At 36.2% G+C, this 20,527-nt stretch overlaps 1 protein-coding gene across 8 annotated transcripts in view; it reads left to right on the top strand.

The window, feature by feature from the left end:
- Positions 1–20,527, top strand: part of QKI (QKI, KH domain containing RNA binding) — a 143,895-nt gene that overhangs the window by 44,666 nt on the left and 78,702 nt on the right. For all 8 annotated transcript variants that reach the window (XR_003427736.1, XR_003427734.1, XM_027081589.1 and 5 more), the window contains exon 3: positions 8,257–8,373. Coding sequence is in view for 6 of the 8 variants with exons in the window: in XM_027081589.1 (XP_026937390.1) it covers positions 8,257–8,373 (117 nt within the window). In the remaining 2 variants the exon portion in view is untranslated. The remainder of the gene's footprint in view (positions 1–8,256; positions 8,374–20,527) is intronic.

Raw genomic sequence — 20,527 nt, 5'->3', positions numbered from 1 at the left:
GTGAGCCATGGCCGCTGAGCCGGCACGTCCGGAGCCTGTGCTCCACAACGGGAGAGGCCGCAACAGTGAGAGGCCCGTGTACCGCAAAAAAAAAAAAAAAAGTATCAGTAAGTAGCCTACCTAGCATGAACTTGGCCATCTCCGTGTTTCATATTGGTATGACAATTTTTTCTTTATTGCTTGGTAAGGAATTGATTGAGTTTAAAAAATGTGTCTATGTTGTATTGTTTGGGGTTATAGAACAATGATTGATTACTTTCTTGCCTTTTTATTTGTAAGATTGTATAAAAGCAGTATAAATTTGCAGTTTTAAGGACAGACTAAAAAAAAGAAAAACAAAATTTGAGAAGTAATTAGAAACATAAGGCCAAAGAGGAGATCTGAGTATAAACCAGTAAAATTTTGGTATCATTTCAGTAGCAAGAGCCTGAACGAAGGCAGTGGCAGTTGAAATGAACACAAGGGGACAGATTAAACAATGAAAATCTTAAGATTTCTTAGTCTGTTACATGTGGAGGATAATATTGTAGAGGAACCAAGAGTAAGAGATGATAAAAGTACTATATTAATAGAATATAATAATTAAAAGTCACTGTAAACTGAGTTGTGCTTAACAATTTAGAAACATTGAAGCAGCGTAATATAAAAGAAGTTACCAGTAAGTCAAATGGAACTAAAATCTGTGCCAAAAAAGAGCAGGTCTCTTTAAGAGCTAAATTAGTTCTTTTGGAACAGTGTATGAGGCTGCTATTTTTTTTTTAACATCTTTATTGGGGTATAATTGCTTTACAATGGTGTGTTAGTTTCTGCTTTATAACAAAGTGAATCAGTTATGCATATACATATGTTCCCATATCTCTTCCCTCTTGCATCTCCCTCCCTCCCACCCTCCCTATCCCACCCCTCCAGGCGGTCACAAAGCACCGAGCCGATATCCCTGTGCCATGCGGCTGCTTCCCACTAGCTATCTACCTTACGTTTGGTAGTGTATATATGTCCATGACTCTCTCTCGCCCTGTCACAGCTCACCCTTCCCCCTCCCCATATCCTCAAGTCCATTCTCAAGTAGGTCTGTGTCTTTATTCCTGTCTTACCCCTAGGTTCTTCATGACATTTTTTTTCTTAAATTCCATATATATGTGTTAGCATACGGTATTTGTCTTTCTCTTTCTGACTGACTTCACTCTGTATGACAGACTCTAGGTCTATCCACCTCATTACAAATAGCTCAATTTCGTTTCTTTTTATGGCTGAGTAATATTCCATTGTATGTATGTGCCACATCTTCTTTATCCATTCATCCGATGATGGGCACTTAGGTTGTTTCCATCTCTGGGCTATTGTAAATAGAGCTGCAATGAACATTTTGGTACATGACTCTTTTTGAATTTTGGTTTTCTCAGGGTATATGCCCAGTAGTGGGATTGCTGGGTCATATGGTAGTTCTATTTGTAGTTCTTTAAGGAGGCTGCTATTTATGCAGCAAAACTTGAGAAAACAATTTCAAAGATCCTTAGACTGTATTCATAATCTGTGGTCAGAATTACTAAGTATTTGATCTCCTAGACTCATCTTCAGGGTATGAGGTAACACTTGTAAGCTCAGTCGTGACTCAAATAATCATACTCTTCTCTCTCGCTGTCTCTTTTTTGAAGTTACACGTATTTGTAGTTGAATTACGTGGATGAACTAATAATCACATAAGGGCTTTCATTCATGTAAAAGGTTTGATTAAGGTAAAAAGGATATGTATGTTGATTATTAAAGCAGTGATCCTAATCAGTAAAAGACAGATGACAATATTGAAAAGGCGAGGCCTGGTTATGTAAAAGTAGTATGGTAATTATATGCTTTGTGATGTAGGTGGAACTCATTCTGAAAGTAAATTTGAATCTGAAGAGGGTTTTTATAAACTTTGTACTAAACATTTTTTTGAATGATTAACAAGAATGAGAAAACTAAACATGAGTATCTGGTATGATCAGGGTGTATATGTTTAAGGTCTTTAGAAGAGAAGGCATTATGCCCTACTGTGTCCAAGCTCTGTAGTCAACCTAGGTGTTCTAGGATTTGGACTACTTTTGTAACCTCTCATGTATTAAATGTAGGTGATAGTGGTAACTGTCTTCTGGTGTTGTTGTGAGGATTAAGTGACTTATTGCATGTAAAGTGCCAAGCATCGAAGTTGGCTTTTACTGGAACACTCATAGTAGAACATATTTCAGCGTACTCAACACCTAAGAAATGTTGAGTGACATAATCCTAGCACTCATGATACTTCCGTATTGAAATGGAAAGTGGAAATAATAGTTGTTTTGTTTCTGTGACATCATTGACTCTGTCATTTGGAATTTATCCTTAGATCAGTCAGGCTTACCATTTAAAAAGTTTCTGAAATGTGTAAGAGTTCCTGTGCTGCCTATAACTTATTTAGTGATTTTACCGAGAGTGAAAAATCACTGTGTGATTTCTGTGAACCCTTTTAAATTGTATTATCCAACAATCTGAACAAATACTAGTTTCTTCTCAGTGCTGTATATTGTGTGAGGCACTGTGGATTAAAACACACGCACTGTGGATTAACACATACACACTTGTGTGAGGCACTGTGGATTAAAACACACAAACACACACACACGCCCACCCCATTGCTGGTTTCTGACTTCAAGGAATGCCCTGCGAAAGACATGCAGATCGTTGCATACTGTGTGACAGAAGGGCTGTAAGAGGTGGGTACACAGTGTTCTGAGATCCTCACTTAGGAGGAGAAAACATCTGTCTCTGGGAGTCAAAGAACACATAAGGAAATCACAGAAGGAACACTTGAGCTCAATACTATGTGATGAGGATTTGACATGTTTGGTGGGAAGGAAGGAGGAAGAAAGGTGTTAACAGGGAACAAAAATTGAACGTACCTGCTGTTTTAGAGAACAACATGTGTCTGAACAGAGGATAATAGCAAAAATAAAGGTTCAAAAAGTAGTTAGGGATCTCTTAAAGGGCCTTGTTGTACGAGTTTTGACCTTACACCGTGAAAAATATTGTCATCTATTTGTGTCGTAAAACCCTTGTTGGCTTTCATTGCCTTTATATTTTTATTTTAATTGGTTAAATAATTTTTTGTTTTTCTAAGTACTTGTTGTTTAGCTTCCACAACGACAATCATCATCTTATTCACCTGAGTTTGTTTGTATGGTTTCAGCCTCTTTCCCAATTATATCTATACTCAAGGGATAAAGATTTGACATAATTAGGATATCCAAATTTATATGCTATAGATTTCATATTTTGGTTATTATTGGTTACCGGTTTTCACTTTTACATCTGTTGGTGTAAATGCTTCTTCTTAACATAGCCCTGTGCCACTAACAGAAGATGTGTAGAAAGGCCTAATATATGAAAGGTTTTGCAAAATGGTTCCTATAGTAATTATTATATAGCTTAAGAAGACATATTTGGCTGCTCATCTAGAATTACTATGAACATAGAGAAGGGATAAGACATCTGTCTCCCCAAAAAGTACGAGGCATTTAGATACATTCATTGTTTGTTTGTTTTTTTAAACAGAAGACTTTCCTTGATATTCTTCCCCCCTGCCCCGAACTCTTGTATCCATGACCAAACTGATTTCAGTTGATGAATAGTAGTTCTGACATGAATATTGGTTGGTATTTTCATTTACATTAATGAGTAGCTGAAAGTGAAAATCATGAACACATATGCTGAAACTTTGTTCATAAATGACAAGAGCAGTTTATTTGCTGAATTGGATAATGGTTTCAGATATTGGAAGAACATTGTGCTATTCACAATGAGTGACTTTAGATGCAGCAAACTTTTAAATTTAATCTGCATTGTTAACAGTTTCTCCTTTGCTGTTATAAGTCGAGTTAATAAAACAGTAAATCAAGTCAAACAAAATATTCTGGTACTTTTAATTAAAAACAGTTGTATTGCTAAGTAGTCACGACTCTTGTCTCATCTTACACATTTGTATAAGATGGCTTACTAGTGTTGACTACCACTTGAGGTGGTCCATTTTTGGTCATCTGCTAAGCAGAAGACTTTATCAATACATATACATTTGTGTGTGTGTGTGTGTTTGATACCTACTAACTTGCTTATGTGATCTGATGTAAGGTTTGTAAGATATATAACTAAAATCACCTTACAGATACTAGACAAAATACTTAAAAACAGATTATCAATTTATTGTATGAAAAGCAATCCAAAGAAATACATCTTCTTTTTAAAATTGTTTTTCCAAAATTTTAAGCAGAAATTACTGTTTAACACTTCTTAGAAGTGTTTCACTGAAATGCTTTTAGAAATCCATTTTTTATTCTCTCTTTTGATAGTGTGCCACAGAAGGTTTTATCTTTAATTGTACATTTTTAAAAAGGTTAATGGAAAGATTTGCTATAATACTTTATATTTTGTCATTGGGAGAACTCTGTCATGTCTATTTAAAATTAAGTCAGCAGCAACAAATAGCATTAGACATGACTGTTGTTAACCTCTTCTTTAGAAATTAACATGGCACTGGCAGAGATATAATTGGTAAGCCACAGAGAAGGTCTGTACTTAAACAGTAGAGTTAATGAATGTCTCTTTTTTCTTCTTTCAGCCTTTAAAGTTGTAGTTAGCTTAGGCTGTTTGAAATGATTTTCTTTGAATGTGTTGTGACATTGGTTTAATTGAATGAAGCTGCAAAACTAGCATGATAAATCAACACAGAATGAAGTTTAATGCAAGGCAAATGATATTAACTTGGAAATTGGTTGCAGTAGACAAAGCAGCTGCTATGATTAATTTTTTTTCATTCTCTACTTACACCACTTTGAGAAGGATGACCTTGATGGTTTCAGTTGTATTAGAACCCCAGTGGTATGCACTTTAACACATTTGAGCTGTTTTTTGCTGGTTGTGGTGCAGTAGAGATTGGTTAATTTATAAGGTTAGGAAAATTTTGTTACAGATTTAATATGTTGGTTTTGACTGGCTTTAAAACATTTTTTATTTAGTAAATAATAATTGGGAGGATTACTTAGCTATGGTAGAAGTCTTTTTCTATGTAATCTTAATGCTGTGGTTTCAGCAAAAGAGATTTAATACGTGAAAATAATAGAATGTGCCAAAGAGGGTCTTCTTTTTTTTTCTTTTTTTAAAATAAATTTATTTATTTTTATTTTTGGCTGTGTTGGGTCTTCGTTGCTGTGCACAGGATTTCTCTAGTTGTGGTGAGCAGGGCCTACTCTTCGTTATGGTGCATGGGCTTCTCATTGCGGTGGCTTCTCTTATTGCGGAGCCTGGGCTCTAGGCGTGCGGGCTTCAGTAGTTGTGGCACATGGGCTCAGTAGTTGTGGCACATGGGCTCAGTAGTTGTGGCTCGTGGGCTCTAGAGCACAGGCTCAGTAGTTGTGTCACGTGGGCTTAGTTGTTCCACGGCATGTGGGATCTTCCCGGACCAGGACTCGAAGCCATGTCGCCTGAATTGGCAGGTGGATTCTTAACCACTGTGCCACCAGGGAAGCCCCACAGAGGGTCTTCTAGGTGTTTGTATGTCATGAAGTGGAGGCTGACCACTTTGACAGAGGACACAAATATAAAACAATTACATATTAGTTATTTGAAGTGCTAAAGTACCTCCATTCGTAATGCATTTTTCCAGACATTCTTTGCCATGTTTGAGATATATAATGTATATCAACTATATGAGTTACTTTGGAAAAAGATCTGTATAGAGCACAACTATTATTGAGGAAGAGCTGGCAAAGACTACTTATTTTAAGAAGCAGTCAAGGTAGAAATAGAGTAAAGGCATTTTCACAGGTTTCTTGAGAGCAAGGAGAATTTCTCCTCTTCCTCTCCTCCCCTTCCTCCTCTTTAAAAAAAATTCCTAGCATCTATTTCACTCTTTGCCACATAGGAAGCCTTGAATACATGTTTCATTAAGTTGAATTTGAAAATGAAAGGTTGTTTCCTATTCTACTGAAAAATACTCAAACTAAACAAAATTACACATAATAAGCATAATGCTTATAAAGTCTGGGTCGATTAATTCTAATATCTAGAGGCCTGGTGGATTTGTTTCTTTTGTCTTGTCGTTTCTTCAGATTTTTGTTAATGTCATTTTACGTTCTTGTGTATTTGGTTGTTTTCTAGTGTGTGCCAGATAATGTATTTACTGAATAGCTTACAAAAATAATATAAGGCCTAAGATTATGTTGTCTTCCTCCAGAGAGAGTATATGTCAGCTTCTGACAGGTACCTACTGTTAACTGGCAACCCAAGATCACCTCGGTACAATTTTGCTTATTGAGGTTGAGACAGTTTTGATGTTCATATGCAGAGTCTGTAAGGGCCTGGGAAATTAGGGTTCACTTTTACCCCCAGAATGCACACCCATCAGATCCCTCCCCAAAGCAAAGACCGGGGACGGGGAGGCGCTCACATTGGTAGTTACACACTCCAGACCACGTCCCTTGAAGTTCAGGCTCTCAGCTGTCCTCTCCGGATTCAGCAAACATACCTAGAGGACAAGGAGTTCCCCAAAGCCAGGCTAACATCCTCTTGATTCTGTGTCCTCCCTACGATCCTGAATTAGCAATTCTTCACAGTCTTGCTGGATCTCTCATGCATTCAAGCAGATGTTTTTTCCTTCTGTGTCCTATTTTACTGGAATTGCTAAGCTGGTCTGAATTACCCTTAGTACTTAACAGAAAATTCCATGAAATTTTTTAAGAGGTTGCCTTTAAATCCAAGTACATCTAGAATTGACCAACTTCACGCAGTACAGAGTAAAAATATATTAAAACGAGGGTCTGAGAAAGGGAAAAAACACACATATCACAGAAAATCTATCAACAGGCCTGGCTCTCTGTTCATTTAGAGCAGACTCTTCCTACTTTTCGGCAACTTGCCAACCCCACCTTTATATGTAGTCACAGATTCTATAAAACTTCATTCCCTCTCCTCAGCTTGGGATGGAAAAACTTATATCGTAATCCCCGGAGGGAAGAGGGCTTTCTTCCATCCTTATATGTGTACTACCCGTCTTTCATTTGGGAATCACTTTTGTAAGATGTGGCGGTGCTGGTGAGCAGCTAAGGCAAAGTAAGAAGCCATTGGAGTACAGAAGATTGAAGAACTTCCCTGGCTGCTTAAGCCTTGACAGCAGTAAATTCTGGCATATTAGTGTTACTAACGATACATTAACAGTAGGATTAAAATGCAAGAAAAAAATAGGAAGCATAAGAATCAGTAACTTAATTGATTGAATAAGTTAATAGAAACCACCCATGAGTCTTTGTGGAACTGATAGTAAACCACCCATCAGTCTTTGTGGAACGTTCATTTTTTTTGTGTCTTTTATGCAGATGACATGTGAACGAGGAAAATTTACTTTTCAATATTCAGAGTCAATCTGTTCTTCCCATTGGACTTTTTAAAAAAATTAACTTCTGTGAATGAATACTTGACATTTCTGTGGAGGGATGATAATTACTTATTTATATAATTATTTTTGTCACTGTCCTATTCGTGATAAGAGTTAAGGTTCTTTGTCAAAGTAGTAATATAAGCTAAAGGTAGAAATGGAAAATAGAAAGGAAAATAAGGATGCAGAGATAAAATTGTGCAAGGAGTGTGGTGAAAAATGTAAATAAGGATGCAGAGATAAAATTGTGCAAGGAGTGTGGTGAAAAATGTAGACTCTCATGACTTAAATATTTAGTATAGGGTGGAATCCACATTTGGCCATCAGTGTTCTGGCAGCCAACCGCAGAATACAATTCTCTCTGAACAGTTGCTTTGGAGAAAGTATAACTTAGATAAATAAGACAGGAGTTCTCCCCCAAGGATTTCTGTAGAAAAGGCCACCACTATTTAACATAATGAACAGTTCCCTGAACCCTGTCATAAAGGATTTTGTAGAAGGGAATTGCATTCTTGGGTGGCACCTAAGATTTTGTCTAACTCTTTAATATACTCTGGTTTAGATTACATGTTTATGGGCAATTGAGTATAGTACCTGTTTTAGTTAGATACTGTTGTTCCTAATCCATAATTTGTATTAATACATACGAAAATTTCAAGCTAAACATGAGCTGCTGTAATTTCACCCCCAGACTTGTCAAGAAATTCATAAGATTTTATTTCAACTTAATATTTTTTAAAAATCTAACTGAAGGAAGTAAATTTATACTTTAAAATAACTTTAAGTGAATAATGTATGGTGATTTTTTTTCCCCCCAGTTTAATTTCGTTGGGAGAATCCTTGGACCTAGAGGACTTACTGCTAAACAGCTTGAAGCAGAAACAGGATGTAAGATAATGGTCCGAGGCAAAGGCTCAATGAGGGATAAAAAGAAGGTAAGTCCTTGAAAATGGGGCAGGTCTTTATGTGAATAATTTACTTATACTTTCGAATTTTAGTAACAAAATATCTAGACCCTAAAACACTATACATTATTTGATGTCTGAAACTTTTGAACTTTTTAAAGGTGTTGTCATGATTTTCCCTTTTTGATTATCATTTTTCATTTAGCCAGCTAATATCAGTCTATGATATTACCTTTGGTTTTTACACTTGAGAAACGCCAGTTTGGCAATTAGTCAGACTATAATGTTGTATATATAAAAGATGTAACTAAAACTTTGAAAAATCTAAAATGTTTCTTTTGATGAAATTTAAATGAGGACCAAACGAATAACTTTGGATGTATGTCATCTCATCAGGAGAGTTAGTAAACATAGGAAAAAAAGGCTTATAACTAGCCATATGAGAGTCATTTTGGTTTTTACCAACATTTTATGTTGATTTTAAGTTTTCTAGACATTTTACTTTAAAGTGTATTGTTCCTGCTTTCTGCTTTTTTCTTTTGCCACTCTTGTTTTTCTAGTATAATAAACACCTAACTACCTACTTTAAACATTGTTTTTAGGAAGGTTTTTTTGCCTTGTTTCCTTTTATCCAGTAAGAGGCAGAATACTTTTGAAATTTCTGCCTGTGTGAAAAATGTTTGACTGATTTTAAAAAATAACCTAGATTTTGATTGCCAAAGATTAGATTTATTGTTAGGAAGGGTTTGTTGTTTGTTTGTTTTTTTTAAATACATTGCCTTGAAAGGGATATCAAATGATAGACCTGTTATGTTACGTTATGTTATTGTTATGTTAGAGCGTGTGCATTGAATCACTTTGTGGAGCTTACGGAATGACCACCAGACCGATAAGGTATTCTGACTTCATTCTGATATGCATCTTTTTGAGCTTCTCACTTCATTTCATTTAAGCTCTCCCATAAGCTGACTGGATCTCAATCATTTTCTCTCCTTACAGACAAATAATGACTTAGTAGTTAAGTTGGAGGGAGAGGCCGTCAATGATATTGATTATCTTTAGATCTTATTATAAGCTGTTCTTGTCAGCTGAGTATAAAGATACTTTGAGGCAAGCATGTGAGTTCTCCCTAAGCATATTTAGCTGTTGTATTTAAAACAACTTTTTTTAATTAGAATATTAAAAAAAATTTAAGCATATTGTGAATCAGCTGAGTGGCAATCTCATATCACCATGCAGTTTTGGTTCCCCTGTTTGCACTTATGGTTGCGTTGCATTAAATAATGCTAATTTAATAGCCTAGGGACAATGAGATGAACTCTCAACAACTGAAGGACAAATAAATCTTCACCAAAAGATTAGTGTATCCATCAGTTAAACAAGTTATTAATATCGGTCAGTTAACAAAACGTGTTTTGCCCTCTCCTCAGCCTCTCTTAGTTCTGTAGTAATGGCTCTCCACTTACTCCACTCACACACTCACAGGCACTGAGGATTAGAGCTTGGAACTGTATTGAGACATGGTGAGTTCTGTTTTCAGTCAAGTTGAACTTTGTAGCCTGAAGAACATTTTTCTGCTATCATTTTTGACAGAAGATTAGAGTGGTTAAGAGAGTACGCTCTATAATCATCTTGCTTTTGTTTGAATCTTGGTTCTATCACTTAGCAGCTTTGTGATTTTAGCAAATTACTCCATCTCTTTGTGCCATATAATGTAGTGAGGGAGTAGTGATGTCACTTCTCTCTTATGATGGTTGTGAGGATTAAATCAGTTGTAAAGCACTTAGAATAGTGTTTTGACACATAGTAATCAATCAATTAATGTTAATGATTGTTCTTAATAAATTTTATATTAACATTATTAGTACATTTTATGTTTAAACTCATATTGTATCATGGGGGAATACTACAGTTTTTTACGCTTTGGAAATGACAGTACTTTTGTTGTTGCTTTGTGACCTTTGAATATCCCATATTCTGATGGCTTTTCCGTTTTGTTTCTCTGGTGGTTGGTGTGTCCATATTCTGTCTTGTCCACTTTGTTCTTAAGCACAAATAGAAGCAGTTCGCACATTTTATTTTTGTTTTAATGTGTACTGTTGTCTAATGAAATAAAAAATGTTTACAGATTAATGCATGAAAACAGTAATAAATTAAGACACCAACAAAATTTTGACTGCAGATTATATTTTTAGTTTTATTAAAGTGCTACAGATGAACATACTTAGGGGATATCAAGTTAATTTGAATGGCTGTCATATGTTTGATATTATGGTGAAGAATTTATATGTAGATATATAATGCCAAGAGTGTTTTCTGTAATCTTAATTTAAATCTGCCCATAATTGTCAACCAACTCATTTTGGTTTATGCTGTAGTAACTCTGCCCGTTGAGTTCTTAAAAGTGCTAGTAAAAGTTAGATCAAAATGGAAGGTACTATCGTTCATTGCTTGGCTGTTATTTTTATGTATTTTTTTATTTTTTATTTTTTTGGCTGTTATTTTTAGAAAGAACATGACAAATAGATGGAGGCAAAAAGAAATATAGTAATAAGGCCGATTGAGGTATATTTCATGTGTTTAAAGGAAAACTTTAAACTTTTCTGCAGAGTTGTCAGTTTATGTAAAAGCTAGAAAATAAACCTTAATTTACTGACTGTCCAAGGTATTATGACGGAATACTGTTTGCTGATTTGTATCCTTCACTGCTAGTCTGATAAACCCAGTGAGGGCATACCATGTCTGTTTTATGGAGTACTTCCCTGTTGTTTGATCAGTACCTGGCACAGAGCAGGAACTGGAAAAAATTATCTGGGAAAGGAGTGAATGTTTAGGTAATAAATGAAAGGCATAGATGCTCCCCTATCTCCGCCCCATAAAAGATTTTATAAATAGAGATAATTATAAATCCTATGTGCTTTTAATTCTTTTGGGAAGATAGGCAGTGCCGTATCATTCTAAGCTGTTGGTTTTAAGTAAGGGAATGCATGTGCCACTTTAATTTTCATTCTCTTAGATTGGTATTACTTCAGCATTATTGAAGGGCACAACAGTATTGTCATTGTATAAAAATACCCCAGGGGAATGGTACTGGGTAAACTCATGGAGCCTAAGAGCAAGAACTGCACTCAGACTTCGTAGGAGACTAAGGAGCCATGCTTGTATTTCTGCTCCCCACTCCCACCCAGAAATGTTGACCGGTGAAATGTCTACAGTTGATCAAAGCAGGGTTAGTCAAATGTTGTGTCTTCTGGAAATTTCCAGTAAGACTCAGCAATTCTAGTTAGAGCTCTTTACTTGAAATGAAGGGATGTACACTCAGGGAATCAGATGACCTTCTAGGGCTGCAAATAGCAGTGGCCAGATGGTATTAACCACTTTCATGATCTGTGCAGTGTCTTATTCAGACCATTCAACAATCTCAAAAGATAGTTTTTACTCTTCTAACAGGAATGGAGGCTTAAAGAGGTCAAATAACTTATCCAGTCCCTCATTTCTAAGTAGTAACTACACTCAGTATAAACATATATCTTGCTGGACATTGAAATTCAGCTCTGCAATTCATTCTCTTCAGAACATGGGCTTTGAATTTAAAATTAGATCAATCTGTAATAAAGTTTTAATTCAGTTTTTAACTTTGTTTCCCAAATATATTTGACCACAGTCTCTCCTTTCCAAGAGCTATCCCTGTAACTTCTTGAGGAACTGCAGTGTTGTATGGACCATGATCTATGAAATGTTATTAGAGAGGCATATTGTGTAATTGCAAACATAGGTAGAATTTCATAACTGTTTTTACATGTCACTTTTCATAAATTTTTTACATGTCACTTTTATAAATTTTTCTTAAATGTCTCTTATAGTCCTATTAATTTCTTATGGTGCATATATATTTTAACTAGTTAATATGTGATATTTTTAGAAAAGTTTAAAAGTGTATATGGTCTGGGAAAGAGTATAGGTACCTGATTCTATCACTCTAGAGACTTACTGACAATTTTGGTATGTTTTCTTGTAGATTGTTCTCTCTGCAGTTATGTACACTTCTACATGTGTTATAGAAAGTGAATCTTTTACTATTCATGATGCTTTATAATTGGCATTTTTTCCTGCAACCTTGTACCCTGTCCTATGTCAGTTTAATTGGCAAGTAACTGAGCTTTATAATGTCTAAGACTTTGTGCTGGCTGATAAGAAAGCACACTTAAAAGATGTTTCAAGGCGATATTGATAGTATATGCAAAAATAAATTTGCTTGATATGTGGGGGCAGCTTAGACTTTTATTTTATGAAAGATGTTGTTGCTCTCTCAACACTTGGAAAATAATCAGATTAATACAGTTTTTTGTTTGACATACTAAAGTGGCTGTGATAGCCAGTGATATAACATCACGTACAAACATGGTCCAAACAGCCTGCTTTATTGATCTTGTTGAGTACTAGGCTTTCTCACAACCTCGAGCGTGGGTATAGTTTATTTAAAAAAAGAAAAAAAAACACAACCAGAAAAACCACCTTTCATCGTGGCACATTTTGAACAACGTTTATTCATCACCCAGTGTCAGCATTGTCCGTCTCCTTCCATGTGTGCCCGCATTCCCCCTTACCCTTCCTCCCCCTCCGCCTACCAGATGATTTGGGGAGCAAATTCCAGACATAATTTCAGCTGTAAACATTTTATTAGGTGTTTCTAAAATAGAAGGACTCTTTAATGCTATCATGTTTATGTTTTTTTTAAATCACCAAAACAATTTCTTTGTGTCGCTATGTATCTTGTCATTGTTCACAGTTCCCTTCTTGTCTCTTAAATGTGCTTTGAAAAAACATTTTCATGGTATCCAGGTGAGGGCCGTATATCAATACCTTGCTTAAGAGATTGATAGATCTCTTAAGCCATTCTCACCCTTGCCCCCATTTCTCCTTGTAACTTATTTGTAAAAGGACTGAGTTATTTGTACCGAAGATTTCCCGTGGCTTGTGCTGATTGCACTTTCATGGTGGTGTTTAACACTTATCTCTGTCCCCTGTGTTTTTGGTAAATTGGTGGTGAGAAAGGTTTAATCAGATTTAGATCTCCTGCCCTCCCTTCCTCATTTCCTTTCTTCCTTTTGAAAGAAACTTTCAAAGCAGTGTTGTGGTTGTGGTACCTAAAATCTAGTTTCCTCCTGATTTCAGCAGTTAACTGTTGATTGTTTTTTAGGCCCTTTATTTCAGTAGGAACTCCAAAATAGTTATTATCCTGTTTCTTTGCTGTTATTAGCTAGGTTTACTTTTTATAGGAGAGGCGGGATAAATGCTCAGTTCTTCACTTACTAGGTTTAAAATAGTGAGTTGTTTCCTAGCAATCCTCCAGAGGTGAAGAGTGAGTTTTTTTGTTTTAATTTGAGTATCATTATGAATGCATTTAAACAGTTTTAATGCATTTCAGTTCATGGCACTTAAGTGTTTTTAACTGATGATCACGTGGTTTGACCAGTGGGGGGCCTTTTCAAATTCACTTCCAAGTCCCTTTAACACAATCCTAGTAGTTTGGGGCTAGTAACTTTGTTTTCTGGTGTATATAATAGTCCATGCTCATTGTAAGATTTCCTCCCCAGACTTGAGATCAGCCACTTCTTTAAGGAACCCTGATTACTATTAGTGAAAAATAGTATTTGGAAACTGCATTATGGGCTCTAGTGTCACTCATTATTTGTAGACCTTTTCAGGACAGAGCTAGGAGATACATAGGTACACACACACACACACACACACACACACACACACACACACACACTCAGGAATATAAGTATCTTTACAAAGTTCATTCTCATTTAAAATGAAAACTACAGTGTTTTATTTAATTGATCTTGTATCTATATTTTGTTTCCCACTGAAAATGCTGGTTCCTAATGACACAAAATGATTGATTTTCTTTATTCTAAAATATACAAAACAGTCTCAGAATAACAATACAAACACTACTACCAACAGTATAGTCAGTGAAAATTTTTCACCAGTTCTTACTGTTTTTAGGGTATGTTTCACTAGAGAGAGAAGTTACTTTTAAAACACTCAATAGTTTTTCAGTATATATCAGTTATGCCATCATACGGATAAACAGTTAAGGTCATTTGTTACACTTGGTTTTCTAGTTTTACGAATTTCTTATTTTTCTGTTACTTGTAAAATATTTACATGGTTCCAAAATCAAATCTACAAAGTAGGAAATTTTCAGAGAAGTCCTGCTTTTATCCCTGTCTCTTTTATCTATCCCCCATCTTGCAGTTTGGGTAAATTTTTTATTTTGGTGTTTGGCTTATCCTTCCATTTCTTTGTTTTACATGAAGAGTTACATGAGCATGTGTGTGTGTGTGTGTGTGTGTAATTTCTCACTCCCTTCATAGATAATTGTATACTCTACACTTCTCTATGCCTTGCCTTGTTTTTTTTGTTTGTTTGTTTTTTACTTAATAGTGTATCATTAAGTCACTTACTGGCAGTACATAGAGACAGTCTTTATTCCTTTTAATAACTTCATCATATTCCATTGTGTCTGTGTACCGTAAATTATTCCAGCATTCCCCTATTAATGGACATTTAGATTGCTTCTAGGCTTTTGCTGTAACACATAGGAAGAGTGCTGTATTGAATAGCTTTTATATACATCTTTACGTGTACTTGCTAGTTTATCTTTGGAATAGAATTCCAGAAGTGGTAGCACAATATATAGTTTTGCTAGCTAGTGCTAAATTCTTCTCTTTAGGGATTATTGTTTTGCATTACTTCAGCAATGTATGTGAGAACCAGTTTCCCAACAGATTCACCAACAGAGGTAAACTTTCATGTAAGGCGCTGTTAAAGGAGCTGTTCCATAAGTATATATTTCTCTGTGTCTTTAAAAGGTCCTTGCTGTTATGAGCAATGCAGCCATCTCTGATTTCCCAGTTAGACAATTGTTTGAAATATATTTCTTATTTTGTCATTGAACCCATTTATGAATAACGGTTAGACATAGTTGAAATGGTATTACCATAACTGGTCTTAAGGTCCATTATATTGTAATAAACTTCTGGTTGGGCCCAAGAAACTAATTACTGTTTTAAATGTTTTCAAGAGGAGAAGTGCTGTAATTTTCTATTAGTTCACACAGCCCTTCTCAGCTAGGGCTCCTCATCTTAGAAGTTCTTCAGTTTCACTGAGAGTGGTTCATAACAAGCACCACTATAGATAGGAGAGGTTAATTATATGTAATTTATGCCTTGGGCCAGGCATTAAATACTTGATTCCCTGTGGAATCAGTTGAGAAAGGCTGTACCCTGTGAGGAATGGGTTTTTTCTCTGTACTTTATATCCCTGGCTTAATATCCCCCACCCTGACCCATGCCATTGGTACCTTTGACTCATTGCATCATAGAGTAGGAATTTTTATGGATTCTCTCTTAAAAATGTTAATTTTAGGGCTTCCCTGGCGCAGTGGTTGAGAGTCCACCTGCCGATGCAGGGGACATGGGTTCGTGCCCCGGTCCGGGAGGATCCCATGTGCCACGGAGCGGCTAGGCCCGTGAGCCATGGCCGCTGAGCCTGCACGTCCGGAGCCTGTGCTCCGCAGCAGGAGAGGCCACAACAGTGAGAGGCCCGCGTACCACCAAAAAAAAAAAATGTTAATTTTATAAATTACATGCTTAGAAAATTCCATGTATCTGATTTGAATAGTAGTATTTTATAAAAACAGGTCAGTTGCTTTAGAAGAGTGATTATGAAAATTATAGTAAGGTATAATCTGGTTTGGAAGGAACCTTATTAAAGCCATGAAGTCTAACACTTGTTATATCTAATGCTATCATATTTTAGTTTCTGTACTGCACATGGTTGTTACTCTGTTTTCACCACCTCCTGTCATAGTTAATTTAATACCTTTTTAGGCAGCAAGTATTTTTTGAATGCCTATGAATTTTTGTCCTCAAGTGTCTTTTACCCCCAAGATACTGATAAAGTTGACAGTGGGCTAATGCACAGTGTGGTAGATAACCACAACAGGTGTTATACATTGTGCTGTGGGACGCCAAGGAAGTGATGAGTTCTTTTACAGGTTGGGGGTTTCAGGGAAAGCTAGAGAAGATGGGACTGGAGTAGGAACTTACAGGGCAAATGAGTGGAATGGTATTCTAGAAATCAGAGGTAGGATCAACCAGTATGTGTCCTTATGCTAATGCTTGACATATTGCAGTGGAAGTTATAAGGTATAGTGGGAGAAGTGGTATTGGAGACAAGGTTGGGATCTGAGGATAATAGGACCTTGAATATGATTTTAAACTTTTTCTTTTTATTCTAAAAGCAGTGCATTGGCACTTATGTTTTTAAAGTAAGGAGTTATATGATATGGCAGTCGAAGGGATGGATGGAAGGGAGAAGAGACCAAAGGCCACAAACAAATAACCAAGTCTTAGAACACTTTACTTAGAAAGTTCTTCCCTATGTTCAGAAAATCTGTCTTTGGAACTTAGATCCTCTGATCCTAATTCTACTTTGAATTTAAAACAAAATAATCTCTTAACCTTAGGGCCTTTGACATACTTAATGACAGTCCTGTGTCTCAGAGGTGTCGTTCTCTAGCTATAAACTAATTCCCTAGTAACTTAAGTCCTCCTCTGCTTTTTTTCTTTCTTTCTCTTTTTTTTTTTTTTTATGTCATGGGACATAGCATTGAATTCAGCCTCAAAAGTGATCGATTGGGGCTTCCCTGGTGGCGCAGTGGTTGGGAGTCCGCCTGCCGATGCGGGGGACACGGGTTCGTGCCCCGGTCCGGGAGGATCCGCATGCTGCGGAGCGGCTGGGCCCGTGAGCCATGGCCGCTGAGCCTGCGCCCTGAGCCTGTGCTCTGCGACGGGAGGGGCCGCAGCGGTGAGGGGCCTGCGTAGAGCAAAAAAAAAAAAAAAAAAGTGATCGATTGGTTTCTTTTTAAAGAGAAAGGAAGGCCTGCCTTTCTGGAAGAGTTTTAAATCTACTTTTCAAATTATCTGCCACAAAAGAACATTACAACAAAATTCTGATTCGTCGTAGACCAATTCTTTTGTAAAATATAATGAAATTATTAGAGAAACAGAATTTTTAAAAGGTAATTTTAATCCTATTTAAAACTTTTTGTATCAACAGACAAAACTCTCCAGTCAGAATGCTGTAAAAGTTCCTAAACGCTTGATTTCTGTACTGGCAGGCTACCTTTGGCAGCAGCTCTGGCTGAAACACCAGCTTGCTGTATGATCCGCTGGTTTTTTCAGGACTGGAAACTAGCCCTGTGGTGTCCTCTCCTCCCCACTTTTCTTCTTTCTTCTCATACCCTCATTTTTCCACTTGAGTGTTTTCAAAATATTCAATTTTTTAGTTCTGTTTCTGGTTACACGTTCATTTTGGAGTCAAGTGACTTAGCTTTGTTTTAAGATGGAAGAATATAAAGCAGTGCAATACAAATTAAATGTTTAATTCAGATTGGATAGTATTTCAGTACATTTTTATAGAAAAGAGTCATTGCTTTGCCTGTATTAAGTACTAAGAAAGACTGGGGAGATTTGAAATAAAAATTCTGCTACTATTTATTTAAAGTATAGTTTTTTTTTAATTTGTAAGACACTGCAAGGGATAAAAAGATGGATCCAATGAGAATAACCTGTTTTCATTACTAAAGTAGCTCTTTGAGTAACCTGTAAAACTTAAGCTAATTACTCTGCCATAGATCTAATAATACCAAGATGAGTTAATTGTCCATGTCTAATGAAATGAGACATGAGTTTCAGTGAAAAGGGAGAGTCCATTTTATCACTAGATGCTGTTAATGAGCCTTTTAAAATTCAGTCTTGACTGGATAGCAGTCAGTTTAGTTAAGGAATCTTTGAGCACCTTATAATGTGTTGTATATATGACAGATTTTCTTTCAGAAGGTTCAGTTCTCTGTGGACAGGATTAGTAGCGGAATGTTGCTTATGTGTTTATCATTATGCTGCATCAGTTGATTTTCTTTTTCAAAATCCTTTAACAAGAACTTCGATGGAAATTTTTTTTCCGTTATATTAGTGACAAATTATTAGACAGTTTCATAAGCCTAGTGAGCCATCCTATTCTATCCTACTACTTTTATTTTTCTCCTTCAGTTATGAAAGATAACAATTTAAAGAAATTATATTGTTGCTCTTTGAATTTTAAAACATGCTATTCTTTTATTTTAAATCATGTATAATTGTTAACTCTTGACTTTTAAAGACATGTATAGTTAGTTTTTTAAATCAGGAATTGTCATGGGACCGGGATGATATCACAGTCTTTGGGTCCAAAAAAGTCAAAACTGTGATTCTTCATTTTGTAAATTATATGTTACTTAGAAAAGAGCAAATAGAAATTATAGCAGGTTAGGACTGCTCCTAACAACTTGGCCAGTTGATTAATTAAGACCTTAAAAGGTCTTAATAAGTTTTCAACTTAAGCTTTTGCTGAATTCAGATACCTATAAAGTATTCTAAATATAGATTACTAATCACTTCACATAGAAAATACTATTATTTTTCATATTCTGATGTGAAGGAAGTTCTGTATCATTTCACCTTTGTAACTAATAAGATTAATTTCTGACTAGTAACTTGTTTTCGTTCTTGCATTTTTGGCAAGGATTTTTTGTTTTGTTCGTTGGGGGGTTTTTTGTTTGTTTTTTTAAATGTTGTGTCCTCAGCACATAATATTAGTTTGCCCCATATTGATGATATGAAGTTTCATCCTTTGGTTAAAATGGCATCAATCATATTTTTTCATTGTAGAGATACTTTTCCCCCATTTAAATTAATAACTAATCTAAGGGGAATACTTTGCAACTTTGTAAATATCCTGTTGCCAACAAAATTTTGCCCCCCCCCCCATACTCTTCCCCACTACTCCCCGTGTGGAGTTAGGCTAAACTCTCCACTGAATTCCCGACTGCCTACTTACCATTTGGACTGGGTTGAATGGGCCGGGGTGGCTGGTGACAGCAGTGCTGAGTTGGTGGTGGTGGTGAGGGTGCAGCACGCTGAGCACCTATGGTGACTTAGGTCTGCTCTTTCATCGCTCCTCGGGAATTCACTCATTAATTCCCAAACAGCCCTATGAGGTAGCTACTGTTGTTTTTCTAATTTTATCGGTGAGGAAGTGGAGACATAGAGGAGGTTCTCTTCACCTCCATAGTGAGTTGCTTACTCAGGATTTGAACCCAGGCTGAGTGCAAGAGTTTCATTATTACATTGTGATTTTCCTCAATAGTCTTTTGATCTCCTTATCTCCACTCTTCCTCTCTGGCTCCCTCTGGCAACCAGAGTGATTTTTAAAGAATAATCCTGCAATATATGTTTATGTGTTCAGTAAGAGTCAGCTCTTTACTGTGGCTAACAAGGCCCTGCTTGGTCTTGTGTCTAGCTGCCTTACAGGCTTCTTTTTGCCACCTCTGTGACTGAGGTCCCACCTTTCCATTCCTTCAGCATACTGATGCTCTCCTTGTAGGGCTTTGGTCTTGCTGGTCCCTCACCTGGAATCCTCTTCCCCTGGTATCTTTTTGTAACTCAGTCTCCACTTTTCAGATTTCTGTTCAATTTCACATTTTCAGAGAAACCGTCGGTAGTCACTCTGCCCCCAAACAGCAAACCCTGATGCCTTGCCACACTGCTCTCTTACCCTTTTGCTCCTTGTATCCATTATCACTCCGGACATGCTTTACCTGTTTATTATTATTTATCTTCCCCCATTAAGGGTGTGTGTGTTTGGTGATGAGAGCAGAGAGCTGTCTGTTTTGTTCACTGCCCTGTCCTCAGTTTGTTCACTGCCCTGTCCTCAGTGGTAGAGCTGTAAGTGTCTGCCACGTAGTTGGTACCAAGAAAATATGTGTTGAAGGAAGGAATGGTCTGCCTTTTAATTTTGCTTATAATTATTTTACATAAAGAAATTATGACCTGAACAGTCAAACTATATTTTATGGTTTTTTGGATTCTTCTTTAGTATCAGAGGCGTTTACATTCCTCAGTAGTTTGTAGAGATATTTGCTATTTTCTGTTATCATTATGGTTTTATTTATTCAGTTAAATCTTACATTCTTTTATAAATTATTTCATTCTGCAGGGTAAGATTGCAAATTCCACATTTTCAGTTATTTTGCTTTTAAAATAATTTTAATGACTTACATTTTAATCGC

Source organism: Aethalodelphis obliquidens, unplaced genomic scaffold (genome assembly GCF_003676395.1).
Source record: "Aethalodelphis obliquidens isolate GAN/ISIS:26980383/991018 unplaced genomic scaffold, ASM367639v1 scaffold3, whole genome shotgun sequence".
Lineage (NCBI taxonomy): Eukaryota > Metazoa > Chordata > Mammalia > Artiodactyla > Delphinidae > Aethalodelphis > Aethalodelphis obliquidens.
The sequence above is the reverse complement of the archived record's forward strand: the minus strand, read 5'-3'. Positions and strand labels throughout refer to the sequence as shown.